This window comes from Palaemon carinicauda, unplaced genomic scaffold (assembly GCF_036898095.1).
Source record: "Palaemon carinicauda isolate YSFRI2023 unplaced genomic scaffold, ASM3689809v2 scaffold153, whole genome shotgun sequence".
Classification (NCBI taxonomy): domain Eukaryota; kingdom Metazoa; phylum Arthropoda; class Malacostraca; order Decapoda; family Palaemonidae; genus Palaemon; species Palaemon carinicauda.
Window position 1 is genome coordinate 190,756 of NW_027169070.1, and position 22,953 is coordinate 213,708.

Below are 22,953 nucleotides of genomic sequence, written 5' to 3' on the forward strand. Positions count from 1 at the left end.
TAAAACACACCCGAAATTTAACAACATAAGTACATGTTTTATTATAGCGCAATTGACATTTAAAGAGTAAAAATTTTCTGGAATAGAATGGTGTTTCCTAAAAAATAGTGGTTTGCGGACGAAATCGGTTACCGTATTTTAAGCTATGATTGAAATGGATGTATACACGGTATAATTTTTTCGTTTTGTATTTAATTGACACTTCAAGAAAACCGATTTTGGTTTCTTCATCTATTTGTAAGTATTGTATAACGAGAGAGAGAGAGAGAGAGAGAGAGAGAGAGAGAGAGAGAGAGAGAGAGAGAGAGAGAGAGAGAGAGAGAGAGAGAGAGAGAGAGAGAGAGAGAGAATCAGCTGTTGTAATTGAATGTCGTGTTTTTGTTTCGTGTACCCCCTGATGCGAGGAATTGATCGCCACAACTAACAATATTCATGTTAATTTCATTCTTAAACTCAAGTTGCCATATGTGAACTATGGTTTTATTTCTTACGGAGAGAGAGAGAGAGAGAGAGAGAGAGAGAGAGAGAGAGAGAGAGAGAGAGAGAGAGAGAGAGATTTCTGCCATCAAATCTCTCTCTCTCTCTCTCTCTCTCTCTCTCTCTAGATTTTATTTTACCGTCTACTCTACAAAACCAATGTTTGCAAATCAAATGTATACTGTTTAAAATATGACAAAATATTGACGACTCGTTACCGAAGTTTAGGCTATTCACTGCCGATAAACGAACCCAGTCTACTCGTGAAAACCTTGAACGCCCAGAGGGAAAAATAAGGCTTTTAAATATACTGTACTAAACAAAAATAATGCTTTAATATACCATCATTAACACTACCATTACAATTATCGTAAGGTTGGAGAAAGATAAAGATTGCCGAGAACGTAACCACATTTCTGTTTACATTTTGTCAGCTGGACTCGCACAGTTAACAGTTGATTTCATTGTTGATGTGGAATTTTATCCTTAAATAGGCTATTCATTATGAAATTATGTTAATGAAATGTAATGTTAATATTGTTTTGTAACATTTATTATAAATCACCGTATTTAGGGCTACCAATATACTTAAAAAGACAATAGATTTGATACATTTTGTAGTGCTTGACTCGCGAACTTTGAACAGCCTCGCAGATACAGAAAATTTATTTTTGAAAAATAGCGATCGCGGAAAAGGGGAATCGTGTAATTCGAACACGCTTAATTCGGGACCCTACTGTATGTTCACTGCTCACTATCTAAAAGACTTGACCCACAGGAAGCTCCATACATTTACTATTGGTCCTGTGGTTGCTGCTCAACATGTGATTTAAGTGTACCTCGGGCTTCTTGTTGGACGAGTAGCAGATGGTTGAGGGCGTTGACTACCCGGGTTAAGTCTGGTATGAATGAGAGCATGTCTGGCATTTTCCTTTCTTCATCATCCCCTTGCTTGGGGTACAGCGCCATGGGTCCCTCTGGAAGCTGGCTTCAACCTCTGCAGGTAAGAATCTATTCCCTTGTGTAGTCTAGTATAGTTATAAGTTTGATATACTGTCCACGTCCCCATTGCTTTCCGTGAGGTAGGCAATGGAAAACTTCTTTGTTTATATCCTATTTATAAACTCGGAATATAATAACATAGACGTTCATATGATATCTCTCACGACAATTGAATTGCTCAGGCTGCTATCATACTCACTTTGTATTGTTAGCGAGGTGTCAAGGTTTTCCCTAGACCACAGTCATATACTGTACTAGGTAAACCTGGGTCAATGTCCATGCCAGAAATAGGACTTCCACACTCCTAAGAGTGAGTCATCCACATAAATAATGGAAGGTTTGTTAATATGGGAGCAAATGACATATTTGGAGATAATTTGTATTTTTCCCTAATACAAACCTGTAGTCCTTTATAGAAATTGGCCTGCCATCACCTATCCCCCAGTAATCCCTGCCTGCAATCAAAAAGTGATGTAGCTCACAGCTGTGAGAGTATATATTTAATATTTCCTTGCTGTACAAACCTGAATCATTTAATGTTTATTTCCCCCCTCCCCCGCATCCACCCCACAAGTCCTGCTTAGAATATTTAGAATGAATTATCAGCCATGCGCAACATGTTACCAACCTATATGGTACGAGGGATGGTGATTCAGTATACCAAACTGCCAGACCCTTTATAATTCTTCGACTGGCCGTAGCTGGCTTTGCCAGAAGTAACCCAATTAAATACAAATTATTTTAAGTTTGTTGTTTTCCTATTAAAGGAGGATGGCTCTTATTCTTTTAGGAACTAATCTCAAATTTTTAAAAGTCAATTGTATTTTCCCTAACTATTCAAACACAAGTCCTTCAAGTCATTCTGCCTTTGCAAGCCGTAGTTGAATTTTAAAGTGAGGGTTGCCCCACCTCTCACCCGCCACTCTATAGGCAACTGTTTACCTCGTTAAAAATTTAAATGGCCATTCCAGCTCCATTGAAATTATGCTCTTATTAAAGGACATAGGTTTATATAGTTAGGAAGAATGCAAATTACAGTACTTGAAAGAATTTGTAATATTTGTTGAATAGTAAACATTATTAAGAAAATAATGAAAATATCTAAACTTTACCAGAACTTACAATATTTTCTCAGGGTAGAATTGAGGGAACATCAACGCACACAGCATAACAATGGCAGACCTTATCAGTGTGGCCATTGTCAGAAGTTCTTTACCACAAAAAATCACATGGAAGTACATATTCGTCATAAGCACATGTCAGGTCCCAATCCGTGTCAGTGTGGCATGTGTGGCAAGGTTCTGTCATCTCGTACAAACCTCAGAATACATATGAGAATACATAAAGGTGAGAAATTCAATTGCTTTTTTTTTAGTGAAAACATTGTTTATACACAACAGCCTTATTATTTTACAGACCATTCAAGATTTACATGAAGAATCATTCAAGTTGCATTCAATGGTGAATGCAACTCCCGTTACTTGAGTTGGTTATTGCAATTAATTAAAATGAGATGCTTCATTCTTATAATCTGTGTATTAAACATGTTTTTGTTTTAGTATTTTCATTTTCAGGAAATTTATTCAATGCTTCATTACTTTTAGTCATGAATGTCACCAAGTAATTTTCTTAAGTCTAATCTATAAATGAAGAGAGAAATAGGTCATCAAAAGTTGATCTAGTACAATAATGGCTATGTGCATGAAGTCACCGAGTATATAGTAGAACTATGCTCATGTTTCAATTATGGCTATCACTTGTTATTTGCATGATATGCAAATAACAGCTTATGTTTATTGCAAATAACTTCCTTTATGAGTGTTCTTTGCTCCATAGGTGTCTCACATTGCCCATTAATCCATACTTGGCTGTTACCCAGGCAATTGTGATAAACCAAACTAAACAAAATTTATTCCAACACAAGATACAAATCTCATGCTCTTTACATAGGAATATTATTTCGGCGGTAGCTGAAAACCATCCGTTAAGATTTTGTGAGGTGTAACTACCCTAGCCGGTGGGGGATAGCGGGAGTAACCCACCACCCCGCTCACCACCCCCCCTTCTGCATAGTAAGGAGATTTTTTTAACAAAGTCAGGGCATCTCAAGATCTGTCGATGACCCTAATAGCTCCGCTGTGGCATTATACAGAATGGTTTCCCAACCTTCTACTTCTGCTCACAGAGGCACTGAGGTTACTCCCTATACTTCTCGATCTATTGAGACAACCACACGTGAAGATATTTCATCAAACGATAACATTGCTTTGTCTTCATGCCTGGTGATTATCCAGCAATTGCTTGAAAAGAGGGGCTTTTTGAGAATAGTTGCAAAGAGAAAATAAATTCTCTAACTAGTTATATTTAACTCTTTCTCCTCCCCTCCCATCTCCTGCCTACAGTAGTCTCCTCTCTAGAACCCTACCCCCCCTCTCTCTCCTTCATATCTCTACTCTCCACATATGCTCGGATGTTTTCCTCAGATACTCCTGCCTTTGTAAGTACATCAGCCATTTGTTTCTTTCCTGCTATCCATTTCACCTCTTGTATTTCTCCAGATGCTATTGTTTTCTTGATAGCTGCAATCTCTATCTCTGGTACTTGATTTAATGGCTGTCAGTGTTCTACTGTCTGTTTTCACTGTTGCCTTTAATCTTCTCTCTCCCACTAATTCCACCCATAACCTATTGAAATATATTAAACCTTCTATCACCTCTCCCATGCTTAACACCTCTGCCTCAATAGTTGATTTTGCTACCCTTCTTGATTTTCTAGACTTTCACCATATAGGACATCTCCTGCCATATGTTTAAGATATTACTTAGCCCAATTGCATTTGCCCTTCTTCAACATTTCCAAAGGATGTATCTGCATATGCTTCCCAATTAATATTCTCTTACAGTTCATCTAATACCACCTCTCCCATTATAGTTTTAACTCTCCTTACTACTATAATTAATTTTCTCATATCTTGTGTTGTACCTTCCTTAAATGCCTTACTTAATTCACTAATGCTATACGATATTTCTGGCATTGTATTTAGTTCCTTCTGACTTAGTATTCTGTTACCAATATATTGTCTAGCTTCTGATTCCTTTACAGAGTTGACATATTTCCATTGACTGGTACTTGTCCTCCTTCCATTTTGGTCTCCTATATACTTAAAACTCTTACTTTCTTGTTCACTCACTTTAAGTTTCTCTCTTAGCTTTCCAATTGTTTTTTCCATGAACCATTAATTTCCCCCATAGCAAACGTCATCCACATGGGAGCATAATATACCCTCCAGTTTATTGTCTTTCCTCCAATAAAATATGTTTGGCTCCAGTCTACTTCTCGTTCCCCCAAATTCTTTCACTTCACTGACTACCTTACAGTACCTTGCTTTTGCAGCATCCTTTAACCCATAAACTGTCTTATTCAATTTTCATAAACCACTCCAATCTCCTTTAACTGGTGGTTTCAAATATACAGTACTACCCTCTGTATTTGATCACCCTGTAAATATGCTGTTTTCATATCTAATATGTAACAATTTCATTTCTTTATTTTGATGGTTGTCAAGCACAATTTCAACAGCTCTGCATTACAAGTAGGAGCATCTTTTCCCAGTCTGGCATTTCTTCTTCAAAGCCTCTAGCAACAACCTGGCCTTACACATCTTTTCACCTCCTTTTCAGCTCCTTTTAACTTCTCATTGACTATCCACCTTGTGGATGTAGCTTTTTGCCCAGTATTTTCCACCTCCCACAGTGTCTGCTGAGTGACTGAAAAAATATTGATGAACCTGTGAGCATTTAGGCATTTATTTGGGTAATTAGTTTGTCTGAAAAAATTGTGATTGTAAACAATGTGTTTCTTAGTGTGATGATGCAGAAATAATTATGTAGAGACAGTTACATGCACTAATTGTTAGAATCTTTTTTGAAATTATAAAAGTTTGTTTCAATTCTGCAAAAAACTGAAGACTTAAAATTTAAGGTAAAAAGTAAAATACTAATTTCAATAGTTCTCCCATTTCTGTGAAAATTTATTTGGTTCTTTTGTTCCCATAATTTTTTCCTATTTAATTTAATTTTTATCCATTGATAAGTAAATTGGAAAGCATTCTAATTACTGTATTAGATATAGATTTTATTTCATGGGAATAATAATGTGTCATATCTCCAGACATACTAAATTTTTTTTATTAATATGGAAATACTGTATAGATCACTATTTACTTCATAGAGGAAGAATATATTTACCAGATTAATGTATTGAAAATTATTTTCCAAGGGCTTTTTAGTATGTATTATAATTTTGAAAGTTTACTGAATGTTGAGGATAATAGGGAGGCAGATATAATTTCTGTTGCAGGTGGTGGGAGATGAGAATGAGAGAGAGATTACGAGAGAGAAAGTGAGGAGAGCACTAGATGAAACGAAAGTAGGAAACGCATCTGGTATGGATGGTGTGAGAGCTGAGATGTTGAAGGAAGGGGGTGTGACTGTACTTGAATGGTTGGTGAGATTGTTTAATATGTTTTGTGTTGTCAGTGGTACCAGTAGATTGGGTTTGTGCGTGTATTGTACCACTATACAAGGGTAAGGGAGATGTACATGAGTGTTGTAATTCAAGGGGTATTAGTTTGTTGAGTGTGGTTGGAAAAGTGTATGGTAGAGTACTGATTAATAGGATTGAGGATAAAACAGAGAATGCAATCTTAGAAGTACAGGGTGGTTTTAGAAGCGGTAGGGGTTGTATGAATTAGATTTTTACAGTTAGGCAGATATGCGAGAAATATTTAGCAAAAGGTAAGGAGGTGTATGTTGCGTTTATGGATCTGGAGAAAGCGTATGCTAGAGTTGATAGGGAAGCAATGTGGAATGTGATGAGGTTATATAGAGTTGGTGGAAGGTTGTTGCAAGCAGTGAAAAGTTTCTACAATAGTAGTAAAGCATGTGTTAGGATAGGAAAGGAATGAGCGATTGGTTTCCAGTGAGAATGGGGCTGAGACAAGGATGTGTGATGTCACCGTGGTTGTTTAACTTGTATGTTGATGGAATGGTAAGAGAGGTGAATGCTCGAGTGCTTGGACGAGGATTGAAACTGGTAAACGAGAATGACCATGAATGGGAGGTAAATCAGTTGTTGTTTGCGGATGATACTATACTGGTTGCAGACGCGGAAGAGAAGCTTGGCCGATTAGCGACAGAATTTGGAAGGATGTGTGAGAGAAGGAAGTTGAGAGTTGATGTGGCTAAGAGTAAGGTTATGAAATGTATGGGAAGGGAAGGTGGTGCGAGGTTGAATGTTATGTTGAATGAAGAGTTACTTGAGGAGGTGGATCAGTTTAAGTACTTGGGGTCTTTTGTTGCAGAAAATGGTGGAGTGGAAGCAGATGTACGTCAGAGAGTGAATGCAGGATGCAAAGTGTTGGGGGAAGTTGAGGGAGTAGTAAAAAATAGAGGGTTGGGCATGAATGTAAAGAGTTCTGTATGAGAAAGGGATTGTACCAACTGTGATCTATGGATCAGAGTTGTAGGGAATGAAAGTGACAGAGAGACAGAAATTAAATGTGTTTGAGATGAAGTGTCTAAGGAGTATGGCTGGTGTATCTCGAGTAGATAGGGTTAGGAACGAAGTAGTGAGGGTGAGAACGGGTATAAGAAATGAGTTAGCAGCTAGAGTGGATATGAATGTGTTGAGGTGGTTTGGCCATGTTGAGAGAATGGAAAATAGCTGTCTGCTAAAGAAGGTGATGAATGCAAGAGTTGATGGGAGCAGTACAAGAGGAAGGCCAAGGTTTGGGTGGATGGATGGAGTGAAGGAAGCTCTGGGTGATGGGAGGATAGATGTGAGAGAGGCAAGAGAGCGTGCTAGAAATAAGAATGAAGGGCGAGCGATTGTGACGCAGTTCCGGTAGGCCCTGCTGCTTCCTCCGGTGCCTTAGATGACCGCGGAGGTAGCAGCAGTAGGGGATTCAGCGTTATAAAGCTTCATCTGTGGTGGATAACGGGGAAGGGTGGGCCTGTGCCACCCTAGCAGTACCAGCTGAACTCGGTTGAGTCCCTTGTTTTTGTTCCATTTGTTTGATGTCAGCTACCCCCCAAAATTGGGGGAAGTGCCTTGGTATATGTATGTATGATTATATACATGGAATGGAGATATAGATTAATTTGAGCTTTTAAAAGTAAGATATGTATTTGAAAAATTTGTTTTAAAATTTATCCTTTATTGCTTCAACAGGAGAGAGACCTTTTAAATGTCCAGTGTGTCACAAAGATTTTAGCCGTAAGGCTAATATGGAGATGCACATGGTATATCATACGGGGGAAAGGAAATTTACTTGTGAAGTTTGTGGCCAGTCATTTTTTGCCATCAACGCCTTAAAAAGACATGCAAAATTGCACACAGGTAAGAAAAGGCATGCATTGACACTAACAGATAAAAAGAAGATTTATTACCGATACAAAATATATTAAAGGGGTTTGCTAATGTAATGGTGAAAAGAATTCTTAAGTTACAATTCATTTTTATACTTTAGAGTGGCAATTAAGCATTTGTGTTTTATTCATACATAATTAAAGTGACTTTGTATATGTTTTATGCCTTTGGAATTGATGTATATGAATTTATCTTAATTAATCATTGTGACATCCTTTCAATTGGAAGTGTTTTTTTTTTACTTGCATGAAAATAAAATTTTCAGCTTTAATTACCCTTTTGATTTGTGTTGTAATTTTATGTGCTATATTTTTAAGATTCACTTTATTCAAAACATTCTCCTCAGGTGAAAGAGATTATGCCTGTGAAATATGTGGTGCTACCTATGTGACTGGGACAGATCTAAGGAGACATCGCTTGAAGCACGATGAAGTAAAACCATATCCGTGCCAGTTGTGTGCAAAGCAGTTTACACGTTCTCATGACTTGAAGGTGAAGTGGCTGATTGTTTCTCTATTTTCTTACTTGTTTCTCTTTTTTCTTACATTTATAGTTACACAATTTAGAATATAAGTCAAGTAAAGTCAAAAGAGCTTTTATGTCGTTTGTTTTGACATTCAGGGAGTAAGAAGATATTCTGGTCAATGTATACTCTATTTACTTCATGTCATCTTTAAATTCAGTAACATTGGTGGTTGCATGATGGTCAATTTTTTTTTTTCGGAATGTAAGGGCCACATTAATAATAAGTACTGCGTCCACTTGATAAATTAGTAAGGTTGTTGAATTTTTCAACATTTTAATTTCATATGAACCACATCTCTCTAAGGAATTCCTAACCTCAGGAGAATTAATGGTATTACAACAGCCTATGGCTGGGAAGGTATGACTGGTGTATCTCGAGTAGATAGGGTTTTAGTAACGAAGTAGTGAGGGTGAGAACGGGTGTAAGAAATGAGTTAGCAGCTAGAGTGGATATGAATGTGTTGAGGTGGTTTGGCCTGTTGAGAGAATGGAAAATGGCTGTCTGCTAAAGAAGGTGATGAATGCAAGAGTTGATGGGAGAAGTACAAGAGGAAGGCCAAGGTTTGGGTGGATGGATGGAGTGATAGGAGGATAGATGTGAGAGAGGCAAGAGAGCGTGCTAGAAATAGGAATGAATGGCGAGCGATTGTGACGCAATTCCGGTAGGTCCTGCTGCTTCCTCCTGTGCCTTAGATGACCGCGGAGGTAGCAGCAGTAGGGGATTCTGCGCTATGAAGCTTCATATGTGGTGGATAATGTGGGAGAGTGGCCTGTGCCACCATAGCAGTACCAGCTGAACTCGGTTGAGTCCCTTGTCAGGCTGGGAGGAACATAGAGAGGAGAGGTCCCCTTTTTTGTTTCATTTTTTTTATGTCGGCTACCCCCAAAATTGGGGGAAGTGCCTTGGTATATGTATGTACAACAGCCTATGAAGGATTCTTTCCTTTTGTAGAGTTTATGATCACATGTCTCCTCCTCTGGTGTAGCCTGTGTAGGAGCTCCAACCCATGGGAGTAATCCCTGAATGGAGCTCCCATGGCTCCCCCCCAGCCTTTTGGTCCTTACAATGTTTTTTCGACAAAAGCTATAGACACCAATAAGTACAGTAAATATTCATTATTATGTGTTCAAAGAGTGCCAGTTTTTTTTAATTTTTTTTTATTTTAATTTTTCTCAGCGCCTGGGATATTTAGGTGTTTTTTTTGCCATCCTGATATTATCTATTGTATTTTTAACATAATACTTTATTGACTGGTGCTGTGCAGGTTCAATGGCTGTCTGGTTTGTAGACAAATTTTTTGCGTGAGTTTTTCTTCTCTTGTTCAGTATTTAGTTCGTGTCTATTCTGGCACAAATACAAACTCTCATCCTTTACATAGGAGAATGATAACAGCGAAGCTGAAATAAGGCTGTTAAAATTTTATAATGAGGGATAGGTAGTTGGCTCTTGGTTACCTGCCGGGGACGGGGTTTGCTCACTGAGTAGTCACTTTGATAGAAACTCAATGGAGACAGATGTCCTTCAACTGATTGGACTCTGTAAATTTTCCAGCTTTTTCCAGCCATTTTAATCGGGACTCTTGGGCTTTGTTCCTGACATGATGCTATTGCATCTTAGGATATAGTCCTCAAGTCAGTGACATGATTAATGATAACATGCCTCCCTCAACTCTATAGGTTGGCCAAAGGTGAACGCAGGATTCTCATCATTGCCGCCTTGGAGTTAGACTAACCTGAAGTTGAAGGAACAGGCTCCTTCCTGAAGGAATTCTGTTTCCTTCTTTTTTTATGCACACAAGAAACAGGTATCTTAGTGAGCGCTGTTGATTCAATGTTCTCAACCTCGCTTATTGGAAATTGATTGCTTTGCTTGCTTACTGCCATACTTAGTTTGCGATCAAGTTACTGCAAGGTTAGAGTCAATCTTTGCTGAACTCCTCTTCATCCAGGTGGAGAGAGATGATCTTCTACTAGACGCCCACTCGCGAGGTGCGAGTGGGCGTCTAGTCCACGCATGTTGTCTTAGACATAAAATAAAATTTTTGAAAATAAAAGGCATGCATTATTAATGCAATACATTTTTTTTTCTTTAAGTTTATCATTTTTGATACGAAATCGTTCATCCTCAACTCTGCTGCTTAAGGTTATCATCTCTTTCTTAAAAAGGTACAATACAATGGTTAGCTTTGGGCATTAAGAGCTTAATCTGCTTTTGGGGATAAGCTGATTAGGTTCCTCCCTCAGAGGATGAGATGGTCATAGTATTTTTAATTTGATACGAAGTATTCTGAAAAAAACCCTGGTCCGACGACCAAATAGCTTTTGCAAGAGTATAGGTCAGCTAATTTCATGTTACCAATCCTGTCCAATACTTCTCCACCATCCCTACTGTTCTATGCATTACAAAATCCTTGAGGAGCATAAACAACATAGGTGACAACACGTTCCCTTAAGAGTTCTCTGCTGTTCACTGTTAATTCATTTGATAGGACTCCACTAACATTAATATTAACTTTGCACTTACAGTACTATGCTCATGAACAGATTTAATCAAAATGTTATTTTCCTTAGTAAAATAAATTTTTGAATATACTTACCCGATGATCATATAGCTGCATCCCTGCTGCCCGACAGAAAAAATCTACGGGCGGAATACGCCAGCGATCGCTATACAGGTGGGGGTGTACATCAACAGCGCCATCTGTCAAGTAGGTACTCAAGTACTCGATGTCAACATAGAACCAATTTTCTCCTCTGTCCCACTGGTTCTCTATTGGGGAGGAAGGGTGGGTCCTTTAATTTATGATCATCGGGTAAGTATATTCAAAAATTTATTTTACTAAGGAAAATAACATTTTTCAATATCAAACTTACCCGATGATCATATAGCTGATTCACACCCAGGGGGGTGGGTAGAGACCAGCATTACAAGTTGACATTATGAGCTAAGTATTCCGTATTTCATTTTAGCAGTTATTCAAAATAACAAGCATAAAATAAATAAGTACCTGGTAAGGAAGACGACTTGAACAATTACTCTGCCTTTTTAAGTACGTCTTCCTTACTGAGCCTCGCGATCCTCATAGGATGCTGAGCGACTCCTAGGAGCTGAAGTATGAAGGGTTGCAACCCATACTAAAGGTCCTCATCAAAACCTCTAATCTAGGCGCTTCTCAAGAAATGATTTTGACCACCCGCCAAATCAAGTAGGATGCGAAAGGCTTCTTAGCCTTCCGGACAACCCAAAAATATTTCAAGAGAAAGATTAAAAAGGTTCTGGAATTAGGGAATTGTAGTGGTGGAGCCCCCACCACTACTGCACTCGTTGCTACGAATGGTCCCAGAGTGTAGCAGTTCTCGTAAAGAGACTGGACATTCTTAAGATAAAAGACGCGAACACTGATTTGCTTTTCCAATAGGTTGCGTCGAATATATTTTGCAGAGATCTATTTTGTTTAAAGGCCACGGAAGTTGTGACAGCTCTAACTTCGTGTGTCCTTACCTTCAGCCAAGCTTGGTCTTCCTCATTCAGAAGGGAATGAGCTTCTCGTATTAACAGTCTGATAAAATAGGATAAAGAATTCTCTGACATAGGCAAAGATGGATTCTTAACTGAACACCATAAAGCTTCAGACGGGCCTCGTAAAGGTTTTAAAATAGAACTTAAGAGCTCTTACAGGACATGATACTCTTCCTAGTTCATTTCCAACCATACGATAAGTTTGGAATATCGAACGATATGGGTCAAGGCCGAGAAGGCAGCTCGTGTTTGGCCAGAAAACCAAGATGTAGAACATGTAGCCGTTTCGGATGAGAATTCGATGTTCTTGCTGAAGGCATGAATCTCACTGACTCTTTTAGCTGTGGTTAAGCATATCAGGAAAAGAGTCTTAAAGGTGAGATCTTTCAGGGAGGCTGATTGAAGTGGTTCGAACCTGTCTGACATAAGGAATCTTAGAACCACGTCTAAATTCCAACCAGGTGTAACCAAACGACGCTCCTTCGTGGTCTCAAAAGACTTAAGGAGGTCCTGTAGATCTTTATTGTTGGAAAGATCTAAGCCTCTGTGACGGAAGACTGATGCCAACATGCTTCTGTAACCCTTGATAGTGGGAGCTGAAAGAGATCGCTCTTTCCTCAGATATAAGAGGAAGTCAGCTATTTGAGTTACAGAGGTACTGGTCGAGGATACGGATACTGACTTGCACCAGTTTCGGAAGATATCCCACTTCGATTGGTAGACTCTAAGGGTGGATGTTCTCCTTGCTCTAGCAATCGCTCTGGTTGCCTCCTTCGAAAAACCTCTAGTTCTCGAGAGTCTTTCGATACTCTGAAGGCAGTGAGACGAAGAGCGTGGAGGCCTTGGAGTACCTTCTTTACGCATGGCAGACGTAGCAGGTCCACCCTTAGGGGAAGAGTTCTGGGAACCTCTACTAGCCATCGAAGTACCTCGGTAAGTTATTCTCTCGCGGGCCAGAGGGAAGCAACTAGCGTCAACTTTGTCCCTTCGTGAGAGGCGAACTTCTGCAGTACCTTGTTGACAATCTAGAACGGAGGGAATGCATATAGATCTAGATGAGACCAATCTAGTAGAAAGGCATCTAAAAGAACTACTGCTGGGTCCGGGATAGGTGAGCAAAGTATTGAGAGCCTCTTGGACATCGAGGTTGCGAAGAGGTCTATGGTTGGCTGGCCCCAGGTGACCCAAAGTCTCTTGCATACATCCTTGTGGAGGGTCCAATATGTTGGAATTATTGTCCCTTCCTACTGAGACAATCTGCTAATACATTCAAGTTGCCTTGGATGAAACTCGTTACTAGTGAAAAGTCTAGACCTGTTGAACAGGAGAGGAGGTCACTTGCGAACTCGTACCATGTCAGAGAGTAGGTCCCTCCTTGCTAGGAGATGTACATCAAAGCAGGGAGTTGACCGTGTTCACCTCCACTACTTTGCCTTGAAGGAGAGACCTGAAGCTTTTCCAGGTCAGACGTACTGCCAGAAGCTTCTTGCAGTTGAAATGCATTGTCCTTTGACTCGAGTTCCATAATCCCGAGCATTCCCTACCGCCTAAGGTCGCACCCCAGCCTACGTCCGATGCGTCTGAGAAGAGAACGTGGTTGGGAGTCTGAACAGTCAGGGGAAGACCCTTTCAAAGGTAGATAAAGTCCTTTCATCAAGTCAGACCAGACTTATCTTCCGGAAACCGGGATCGAGACCGCTTCTAGTGTCTTGTCCTTTTCCAGTGAAGAGCTAGATGATACCGAAGAGGACGGAGGTGTAGTCTTCCAAGTGACACCAATTGAACCACGGATGACAGTGTCCTAACCAGACTCATCCACAGCCTGACAGGGCTGTGTTCCTTCTTCAGCATCTTCTGGATGGATAGCAGGGCTGGGGGTTGATCGTCTTGTTCAGCCATGTCCTCATCAGAGGGTTCCTCATCCGAAACTGATGAGGAAACGGCAACGGAGTGGGCAACGTCTGACTCGCTGAATCTGGTCGCACTGGTGGATGCGTGACGGAGCCGGACACAAGATCATGGTACTGCTGCACAGTCTGTGAACTGTCAACCATGGGGACGCGAGGAAGTACAGCGACAACCCGAAACTGTCTAGACTGTCTGGGTTGTGCAGACAACCCCTTATCGGGTTGCTGAGGTTGCCGCACTGCGTCACAACAAGTCACCTCTGCTGGTTGTTGAACGTCTTCCTAGTGACACACTGAACGTCCATAACCACCTCCGAGAGTCGCTTAACGTCAACGTGCGACTGGCAACCCACACTGGGTCGCACCGGTGGAGGAACCATCTCAACTGGCGGACGTGAGTAGGATACCTCAGCGTCAACAGGGCGTACAACCAACCGGTAGGAAGGTTGTTGGCTAGAAGGTTCTTCTCCGTAAAAAAAATCCTCTATCAAGGACTAAGCTTGGACTGCATGTCTTGCAACAAAGCCCAAGGTCTATGGGAGCAGGTGTGGCAACAGACGGGGTTAGCGACTGAAGCGGAACCATTTACCATCCCTGGAAGCATGTTATGCTTTAATTAAAGTCCATAGGAGGCTAAGCAGCTTAAGGCTCCTCTCCAAATGACAGAGTCCTCAAGGGAAAATCAGAAGGAGGGAGAACAGCACTTTCTCATCTACAGGTACCATGTCCGAGAAAAGCTAGGTTATCTCAGTGAGGGTTTCACTGGTGCATAAGCAGCAGACCAGAAGGCAACGTTATGTAACTGCTTGACAGCCTGTGAACTGTCAAAAACTGAACTGTCAACCACAACAGGTGCGTGAGGACATACAGCACTGGTGCATTAGTAGCAGACCAGAAGGCAACGTCATGTAACTGCTTGACAGTCTGTGAGTTGGCAACAACCAAAGCTGTGTGGGGAAGCCTCAACTCCTGACTGACTAGTCTGCTGCGGGCGAGTGGCGGTAACCACAGTGTGTTGCGGAGGCTGACACACCGTGTCAAAACACGGCAGCTTGTGGTAGCTCACGCACGGCAACGGAGTGCTCCGTGTGTCTGTGGGAGTCAGCATAAGTCTGGCAGGGTCGACTGCGCATGGGTGGAGGAGCTCTCCCAACAAGAGTGTGGGAGCAGGCAGCCATGCTGGGCGCACAACCGTGGCAGGCTGTAGGCCAACGGGTGCATCATCAACCTTCTCCGCAGTCGGAGTGTGGGAGCTGGCAACAACAAAAGCGGAGTGCTGGTGCGTGGGAGGGACTGCCGTGGGTTGCGGAGCATGCCGCATTGCGTCAAAACACGGCAGCTTGACAGCACCTTCCCACTGCTGATGCGGTAGCTCACGCATGTCAACGGAGGGTGCAGCATGAACATGCGTCTGGCAGGGTCGACTGCGCATCGGTGGTGGAGCTCTCACAGGTGGAGTGTGGGAGCAGGCAGCCGCAGTATCTGCTGAGCGCACAACCGTGGCAGGTTGTAGGTTAACAGGTGCAGTGTCAACCTTCTCAGCACGATACTCCTGCATGAAGGAAGCAAGCTGAGACTGCATAGTCTGCAGCATGGACCACTAGGGTCTACGAAAGACGGCAACAAACGGAGCTACTGTCCGTTGTGACTGAGGGTCTAAAACAGCTGGTGCGGCAACAGACGGAGTTACTGCCTGTTGCGGTACCACCTTGCCTCTCTTGGGAGGTGTGCAGTCGTCGGATGACTGCAGCGAGTCCGAACTGACCCAGTGGCTACACCTAGGCCGTTGGACTTGCGCGGAAGGGACCGACTTGCACTTAAAAAGCTGCAAGATTTGGTCCATGGTTTCTAAGAGAAACCTCTTCCGCAGACGAGGAATAAATGGGCTCTCTCGTCTTTGTGTGGGTGGGGCGATCACGTCGGCAACGTGTGTAGATACACCCGAAACCACGGAGGGAAACGTCTGTTCGTCGATCAAGGCCTGTGGAACCCATAAGTCCTTCGACATTACTTCTCCCCTGGGCTTGGGAGCTTGTAAGAGGTATCGGACTAGGTGAACAACTGGCACGAACAGACGAACCCTCGAACGCAACACTGTAACACTTTGCGCATATCACTTTATCACTTTTGATTTTCTGTTTGCACTTATTTCACTGAAATCGAAACTTTAAGTGATTTGTACCTGAAACACGCAATCCTATCCTTCATTAAAAGGTAGTAATTGCGAAAACAGTTTTACAATGCAACAGAAAAACATAATGAAAGATAAAGAATTCATTGGCTGGAAAAGAGACTAAACACTAGATCAAATAAACTACGTTTAAAATCTCTCACCGCATAAAGCCTGGGAACAAGAATAAAACTCTAGAACGTTTTACCTTCTTCCCCTACAGCGACTAGGGAGAAGAGTAAAAAACGAGAACAACGTTACCCGCTTGAACGAAACGTTTATTCTCCTCTCTCTCCCTCCGTCTCTATCTCTCTCTCTCTTCTCTCTTGACTTAGAACCTGAGAGAAGAGCCCAATTATATATCGTTAAAACATATTATTTGCTAAAGGAAAAAACTGAAAGGTTTCCCAAATAAAAAGTTCCTTTATTAGAATTTAAACCATTTAAGCTAAGAAAGAATGAACGAAACGCTAGAATCGGTTTACTCTTACTGCAACGTGAAACCGTGAAAAACTCTCTCTCTATCGTAACGATAGAGCGCATGTTGAACGTTCTGAACGTCAACAACTGCGGAGACTAAACTAAACGTTAGTTCATCTTTGAAAACAGTACGAGACTATCAAAGAAATTCTTTCAAAAACATTAAAATTAAAAAAGTATAAATTCTTAAAAGGTAAATACGATACGACGGGCTCAATGTTAACCCTGGATAGGTACGATGGGTCGTTCGCGACCCCGAGCGTAAAAAAAAAACAGGTTTTTCTCACGTGACTCACCCCCGTGACTGAATTTGTGGGTGATCGACCTGCAGGAGGTGTCTCCCCTACACGCTCTAGTAGTGTCCAGATGTGCATTGCTGTAGCTGTACTCCTTCCCCGATTTCTGAGACGCGTCGGGGTCGAGCGCGACCGAGTTTACCCTTCTAAGGTAGTTTGCATAATTATCAAAGTTATTACGTATTATGAAATTGTCGTAGAATGGTGCAACTTGTATAGGTTATCAGTTGTGGAAAGTCTTGGTGGATTGTTTGGCTACCATGTGCATGATTTTTTTTTTAGTTAAAATGTCGTTCATCACCACGAGGACCATTTTACCGCGAGTGCCCTTTTTTCATTTTTTTTCATTTTTTTGCCAAGTCATTTTTCCGTAAGATATTGCCAAATATTGTCGTAAAACTTTTGCTTGTTTAGTGTTGGAAAGTGTGTCTAGATGATCTGGCTACCCATGCATGACTTTGTTTTTGTCAGATACGACGTAGTTATTGGTATATTGGGTATTTAACTGCGGTTACCAATTTCTGTTTTTTTTCAATATTTGTAAAAATTACTACGTAGTAAGGAATTGCCATATATTATTCATTTTTTTTTCATGTTTATGTGTTAGAAAGTGTGCCTTGATGGTTGGGCTAACACGTGCATGTCTTTTTTTTTATCTGAGATGCCGTATATTAGAATGTCGGGCATTTTACCGCGAGTACCCCTTTTTCATTTTTTTTCATTTTTTTGCCAAGTCATTTTTCCGTAAGATATTGCGAAATAGTGTCGTAAAACTTTTGCTTTTTTAGTGTTGGAAAGTGTGTCTAGATGATCTGGCTACCCATGCGTGATTTTGTTTTTGTCAGATACGACGTAGTTATTGGTATATTGGGTATTTAACTGCGGTTGCCAATTTCTGTTTTTTTTCAATATTTGTAAAAATTTACTACGTAGTAAGGAATTGCCGTATATTATTGATTTTTTTTTCATGTTTATGTGTTAGAAAGTGTGCCTTGATGGTTGGGCTAACACGTGCATGTCTTTTTTTTTATCTGAGATGCCGTATATTAGAATGTTGGGCATTTTTCCGCGAGTGCCCCTTTTTATTTGTTTTGCATTTTTTTGCTTAGTCATGTTACCGTAAGGAATTGGCAAGTAGTGTCGCAAAACTTATATTTTTATAGTGTTGGAAAGTGTTTCTAGATGATCTGGCTACCCATGCCTATTTTTTTTTTTAGCCAGATATGGCGTATATATAAGTATGTGTTCGATTTTCCTGTGATTGCCATTTTTTCGTTTTTTCCCATTTCTTTCAAAATTACTACGTACTAAGGAACTATCACAGAGTAATGATTCATTTATATGTTTATTTGTCGGAAAATGTGCCTTGATGGTTTGCCTAGCACGTGGCTGAAATTTTTTTTTTTTCTGAAATGCCGTATATTAGAATGGCCATTTTTCCACGAGTGCCCCTTTTTATTTGTTTTGCATTTTTTTTGCGTAGTCATGTTACCGTAAGGAATTGGCAAGTAGTGTCGCAAAACTTATAATTTTATAGTGTTGGAAAGTGTTTCTAGATGATCTGGCTACCCATGCCTATCTTTTTTTTTTTAGCCAGATATGGCGTATATATAGGTATGTGTTCGATTTTCCTGTGATTGCCATTTTTTCGTTTTTTTCCCATTTCTTTCAAAATTACTACGTACTAAGGAACTATCACAGAGTAATGATTCATTTAGATGTTTATTTGTCGGAAAATGTGCCTTGATGGTTTGCCTAGCACGTGGCGGAATTTTTTTTTTCTGAAATGCCGTATATTAGAATGTTAGCCATTTTTCCGCGAGTGCCCCTTTTTATTTGTTTTGCATGTTTTCGCTTAGTCATGTTACCGTAAGGAATTGGCAAGTAGTGTCGCAAAACTTATATTTTTATAGTGTTGGAAAGTGTTTCTAGATGATCTGGCTACCCATGCCTATCTTTTTTTTAGCCAGATATGGCGTATATATAGGTATGTGTTCGATTTTCCGGTGATTGCATTTTTTCGTTTTTTCCCAATTCTTTCAAAATTACTACGTACTAAGGAACTATCACAGAGTAATGATTCCTCTAGATGTTTATTTGTCGGAAAATTTTGTTTACTTTTTTTTTGATTGAATATCATCAAATTTTTTTAGCTAAAATATTATATTGTTTTACATTTTTTTTTTTTCGATTTTATTTCCCTTCAAAAAAATTTTTTTGGGTCAGAATTTCAATTTTATAGTCGTAAAATAATCGACAATTATCCAGCAACCCACCATACAATTTTTATGCATATCCAATAATAATTAGATTAGTAAATAACACCTTGAAATTGACATACCCTTCCTACATTTCAAGTGGCAGATTAGGGAGTCTGAGTCAGTGTGGTTGGCGGCCATTTTGTGGACATATCCGAAGCGTAAGCTGCCCTATCTATATATATTCTTGTTCCCTATAGAATTTGTGATATTTTGGTATATTTTTACCTGCATAAATATCATATTATATATTAAATATATGTATTTTTTTACGAAATTTCTAAGTACTCAAAAAATTACCTTTAGATATGGCCCCTGATATAAATGTAATTTACAAAATAATGAAGATTTTTTTACATATTTCTATTTTAGGATAACATATGTTTATTCCCTAAAAAAATTAGCGACTTCCTATTTCATTTGGGTACCCAAAAAAGTTCATGAAATTTGGACAAATTTTTTTGGCCAAAAAAAGTTACTCTTTTTTTTCTCATTTCAGATCTTCACCTCCATGGGTCTGACTTCATCCAAAATACATCAAGATGTGTCCTAAACATTCAAGAATCAATTCCTAAAAGGATTTGTGTATATATGTATAAACTTTTTTTTTATGAATTTTTATGTCAGGTCTTTTTTTTTTTCTACTTAATTTTTTAAAATATTTATAATAAATAGTTTTTCTGCAGATGAGTAGTATTTATCTTTACAGTTGTTTTAAGCATTCATTGAAGTTTTTTTTGGCAAAAGAAAAAAGGAGGTTACTGCAAAAACTGATTTTTCAAGAATTTTTTTTGGCGTCGGGGTCGTTCGCGTCCGAGTATACCCTTAAAGGGGTGTCCGAGGAGCGTACCTATCCAGGGTTATTTAACTTCGGTTCCAAGTAAGGACCGCCTACTATTAGGAAAGGTCGCATATAAACAAACATAAAAATTAATTTTTATAAGTTTATAATAAATGGAAAGTTAATCGAAGAGGCCTATAAAGGCGGAGAGATATAAAATAAATAGATCTATAACTTGTTAAGCAAAATACCAAAAACCTAAACACACTTCCGTCTAAGGGAAGGGTCGGCCATTTAAAAGTGAAAGAGAGTCCATACTCTCTTCGTCACCAACACTTCCGTCTAAGGGAAGGGTCGGCCATTTAAAAGTGAAAGAGAGTCCATACTCTCTTCGTCACCATAATTAAATCTATCCAAAACGAGTTCTGCATAGCGAAAGCTCAAAACTGGAATAGTGTACTTCACCAAATCGTTGTGAAAACAAATCCAGTTAGGGACGGCGTATTTAGTAGGTCTTGCCTGTGGCACGACAGAGGGAAAATTGGTTCTATGTTGACATCGAGTACTTGAGTACCTACTTGACAGATGGCGCTGTTGATGTACACCCCCACCTGTATAGCGATCGCTGGCGTATTCCGCCCGTAGATTTTTTCTGTCGGGCAGCAGGGATGCAGCTATATGATCATCGGGTAAGTTTGATATTGAAAATTTACATATTTAAGAGGAACTCCATGATAACGCAGGACTCTCCACAAAATTAGCTGGTGAACACTATCAAAGGCTTTTCATAGTCCACAAATAACATCAAAAGGGGATTTCTATATTCTACACACTGCTGTACCACATGTGTTGAAGTGAAAATTTGCTCAATACAACTTGTACCTTTGCTAAATCCTGCTTGTTCATCTCTCAGCTTTTTGTCAATCTTTCTCTCTAGTCTTTTTAGAATGAACATACTATATATTTTCATGACAACTGACGTAAGTGTGATGCTTCTGTAATTATTGCAATCAGTCATCTTTTTTTGCCATTTTCACCAACACTCCTAGCTCCCTTTCATCAGGTTTTGCCCCTTCATGCCACTTTCTACAAAATAATCTTGTAAGTATTCTGGGAGTCGCTTCATTTTCGGCCAATATCATCTTGGCAGTTATTCCATCGTATCCAGGAGCTTTCCATCCATTTAGTTTTCTAATTATGACTTCAACTTCAAACTCGGTGAATTCATTTATGGGCACATCAAGGTCTTCCTCAGCTTCAGGTATATCAATCAAATTATAACCTTCATATCTCCTATTCATGACCTCACTAAAGTGTTCCATTCAATGATGCCTTTATTTATTTTCTGTTGTTATAACAGACCCATCTCTGTTTTTGATGGGTATATGCATCTTCTTCTTTGGCCCAGTAGAGACTTCAATAATAATTCTGTAAGCAATTCTTATACCCTAGCCACTTACTGAATTCATAGCTTTGTCAGCCTCATCTGCTTTTCTGCCTAAGTATTCTCTTCAGTTATTCCTGGCTTTTCTTTAGACCACTATCAATACTGGAATACTTAGCATACTACCTTGTAATTTTCATTACTTCCTAGAAAAATTTCAACAATTAATTTCTGTCCTTCTCTCCATTTTATAGTATCCCAGGTATCATTTGATATTCATAGTTTTCTCCGTGTAACTGCATGTCCCAAAACATTACTACCAACTGACTGATATATGTTCTTAACCCTTTTACCCCCAATGGACATACTGGTACGTTTAACAAAACTCATCCCTTTACCCCCATGGACGTACTGGTACGTCCTTGCAAAAAACTGCTATTTACAATTTTTTTTTGCATATTTTTGATAACTTTATGAGAAACTTCAGGCATTTTCCAAAAGAATGAGACCAACCTAACCTCTCTATGATGAAAATTAAGGCTGTTAGAGCAATTTAGATAATATATATTGCAAAATGTGCTTGGAAAAAAAAAAAAAAAACACCCGGGGGTTAAGGGTTGGAAAGTTCCAAATAGCTTGGGGGTAAAAGGGTTAATATCACACCATTCTTCATTAATTGTTGGCTCTTTGTCTAAGACTGCAAATCTATTCCTACATTCAATTGCAAATGTTTCTCCATGCTCATCTTCTAGAAGCCTAGTTGTATCAAACGTAGGTATTCAATCTACTTTTTTGTTGGGTGCTTTGTTTTAATTTTAGTGTGGCAAGGCGCTGGTGATCTCTACCAATATATACATCTATGTAGCTTCTTGCATTTCTCAGAATCCTCCTTTTCTCTTTATTAATGGCTATGTGATCTATTTGATTTTTGTAATTGCCACATGGTGAAGTCCATGTATATTTGTGGATGTCCTTGTGCAGGAAAAGAGAAACCTCCAATAACAAGATTGTTTGTTGAACAAAAACTTAGAATAAAGTGTGCCACACTTTCATTTTCAACTTCACCAAGACCCTCAACTCCCATCACATTCTCTATACTTTGATTATTCCTTCCCGACTTTAGCATTGAAGTCACAAATTACAATTTTCATGTCTTTCTATGGGATATCATCTATTGCACTCTGCAGTTCTTCATAGTATTCATCTTTCCTTTCTTCAGGGGAATCATTTGTTGGTGCATAGCAAATTATAATACTCATATTGGAGTGCTTTGATTTAAACTTTGCAAGTGACAATCTACTATTTACAGCTCTCCATTCCGTTAATGCCGTTTCTGCTCTTTGTGTTATTCTTACCCCTTCTCTTCCAACTCCATCTGTTCTTCCTGAGTAGATACTGTATATATATTGCCTTGGTCTAAGATTTGTTTACCAATCTCTTTACAACGTGTTTCAGTTAGGGCCTAGATATCCAAATTATATTTCATAAATTCATTCTCCACTTGCTGTAACTTCCCATTCTGATACATGGTTCTAACATTTCAATCACCAATTTTCAATTTTTCTTCAGTATTTATAAACCAGGAGATTCTTAGCACCCCACTATGCCTGGGACTGGGGGCCAATCTGTCATTTTCACTGTCCATAGACTAACTAAATCCATAGAGGATTCATTGACTAAATTCATCAAAGGATAGCCAGTTCCTTGTGATGCGCAGTGCCTAT

General features: G+C 39.6%; 1 protein-coding gene across 3 annotated transcripts in view; it reads left to right on the forward strand.

Moving 5' to 3' along the window:
- The window catches only part of LOC137635642 (zinc finger protein 37-like), a 102,308-nt gene that overhangs the window by 52,986 nt on the left and 26,369 nt on the right, over window positions 1-22,953 (forward strand). For all 3 annotated transcript variants that reach the window (XM_068368106.1, XM_068368108.1, XM_068368107.1), the window contains exons 9-11: window positions 2,615-2,826; window positions 7,711-7,878; window positions 8,255-8,400. In XM_068368106.1, the coding sequence (XP_068224207.1) occupies window positions 2,615-2,826; window positions 7,711-7,878; window positions 8,255-8,400 (526 nt within the window). The remainder of the gene's footprint in view (window positions 1-2,614; window positions 2,827-7,710; window positions 7,879-8,254; window positions 8,401-22,953) is intronic.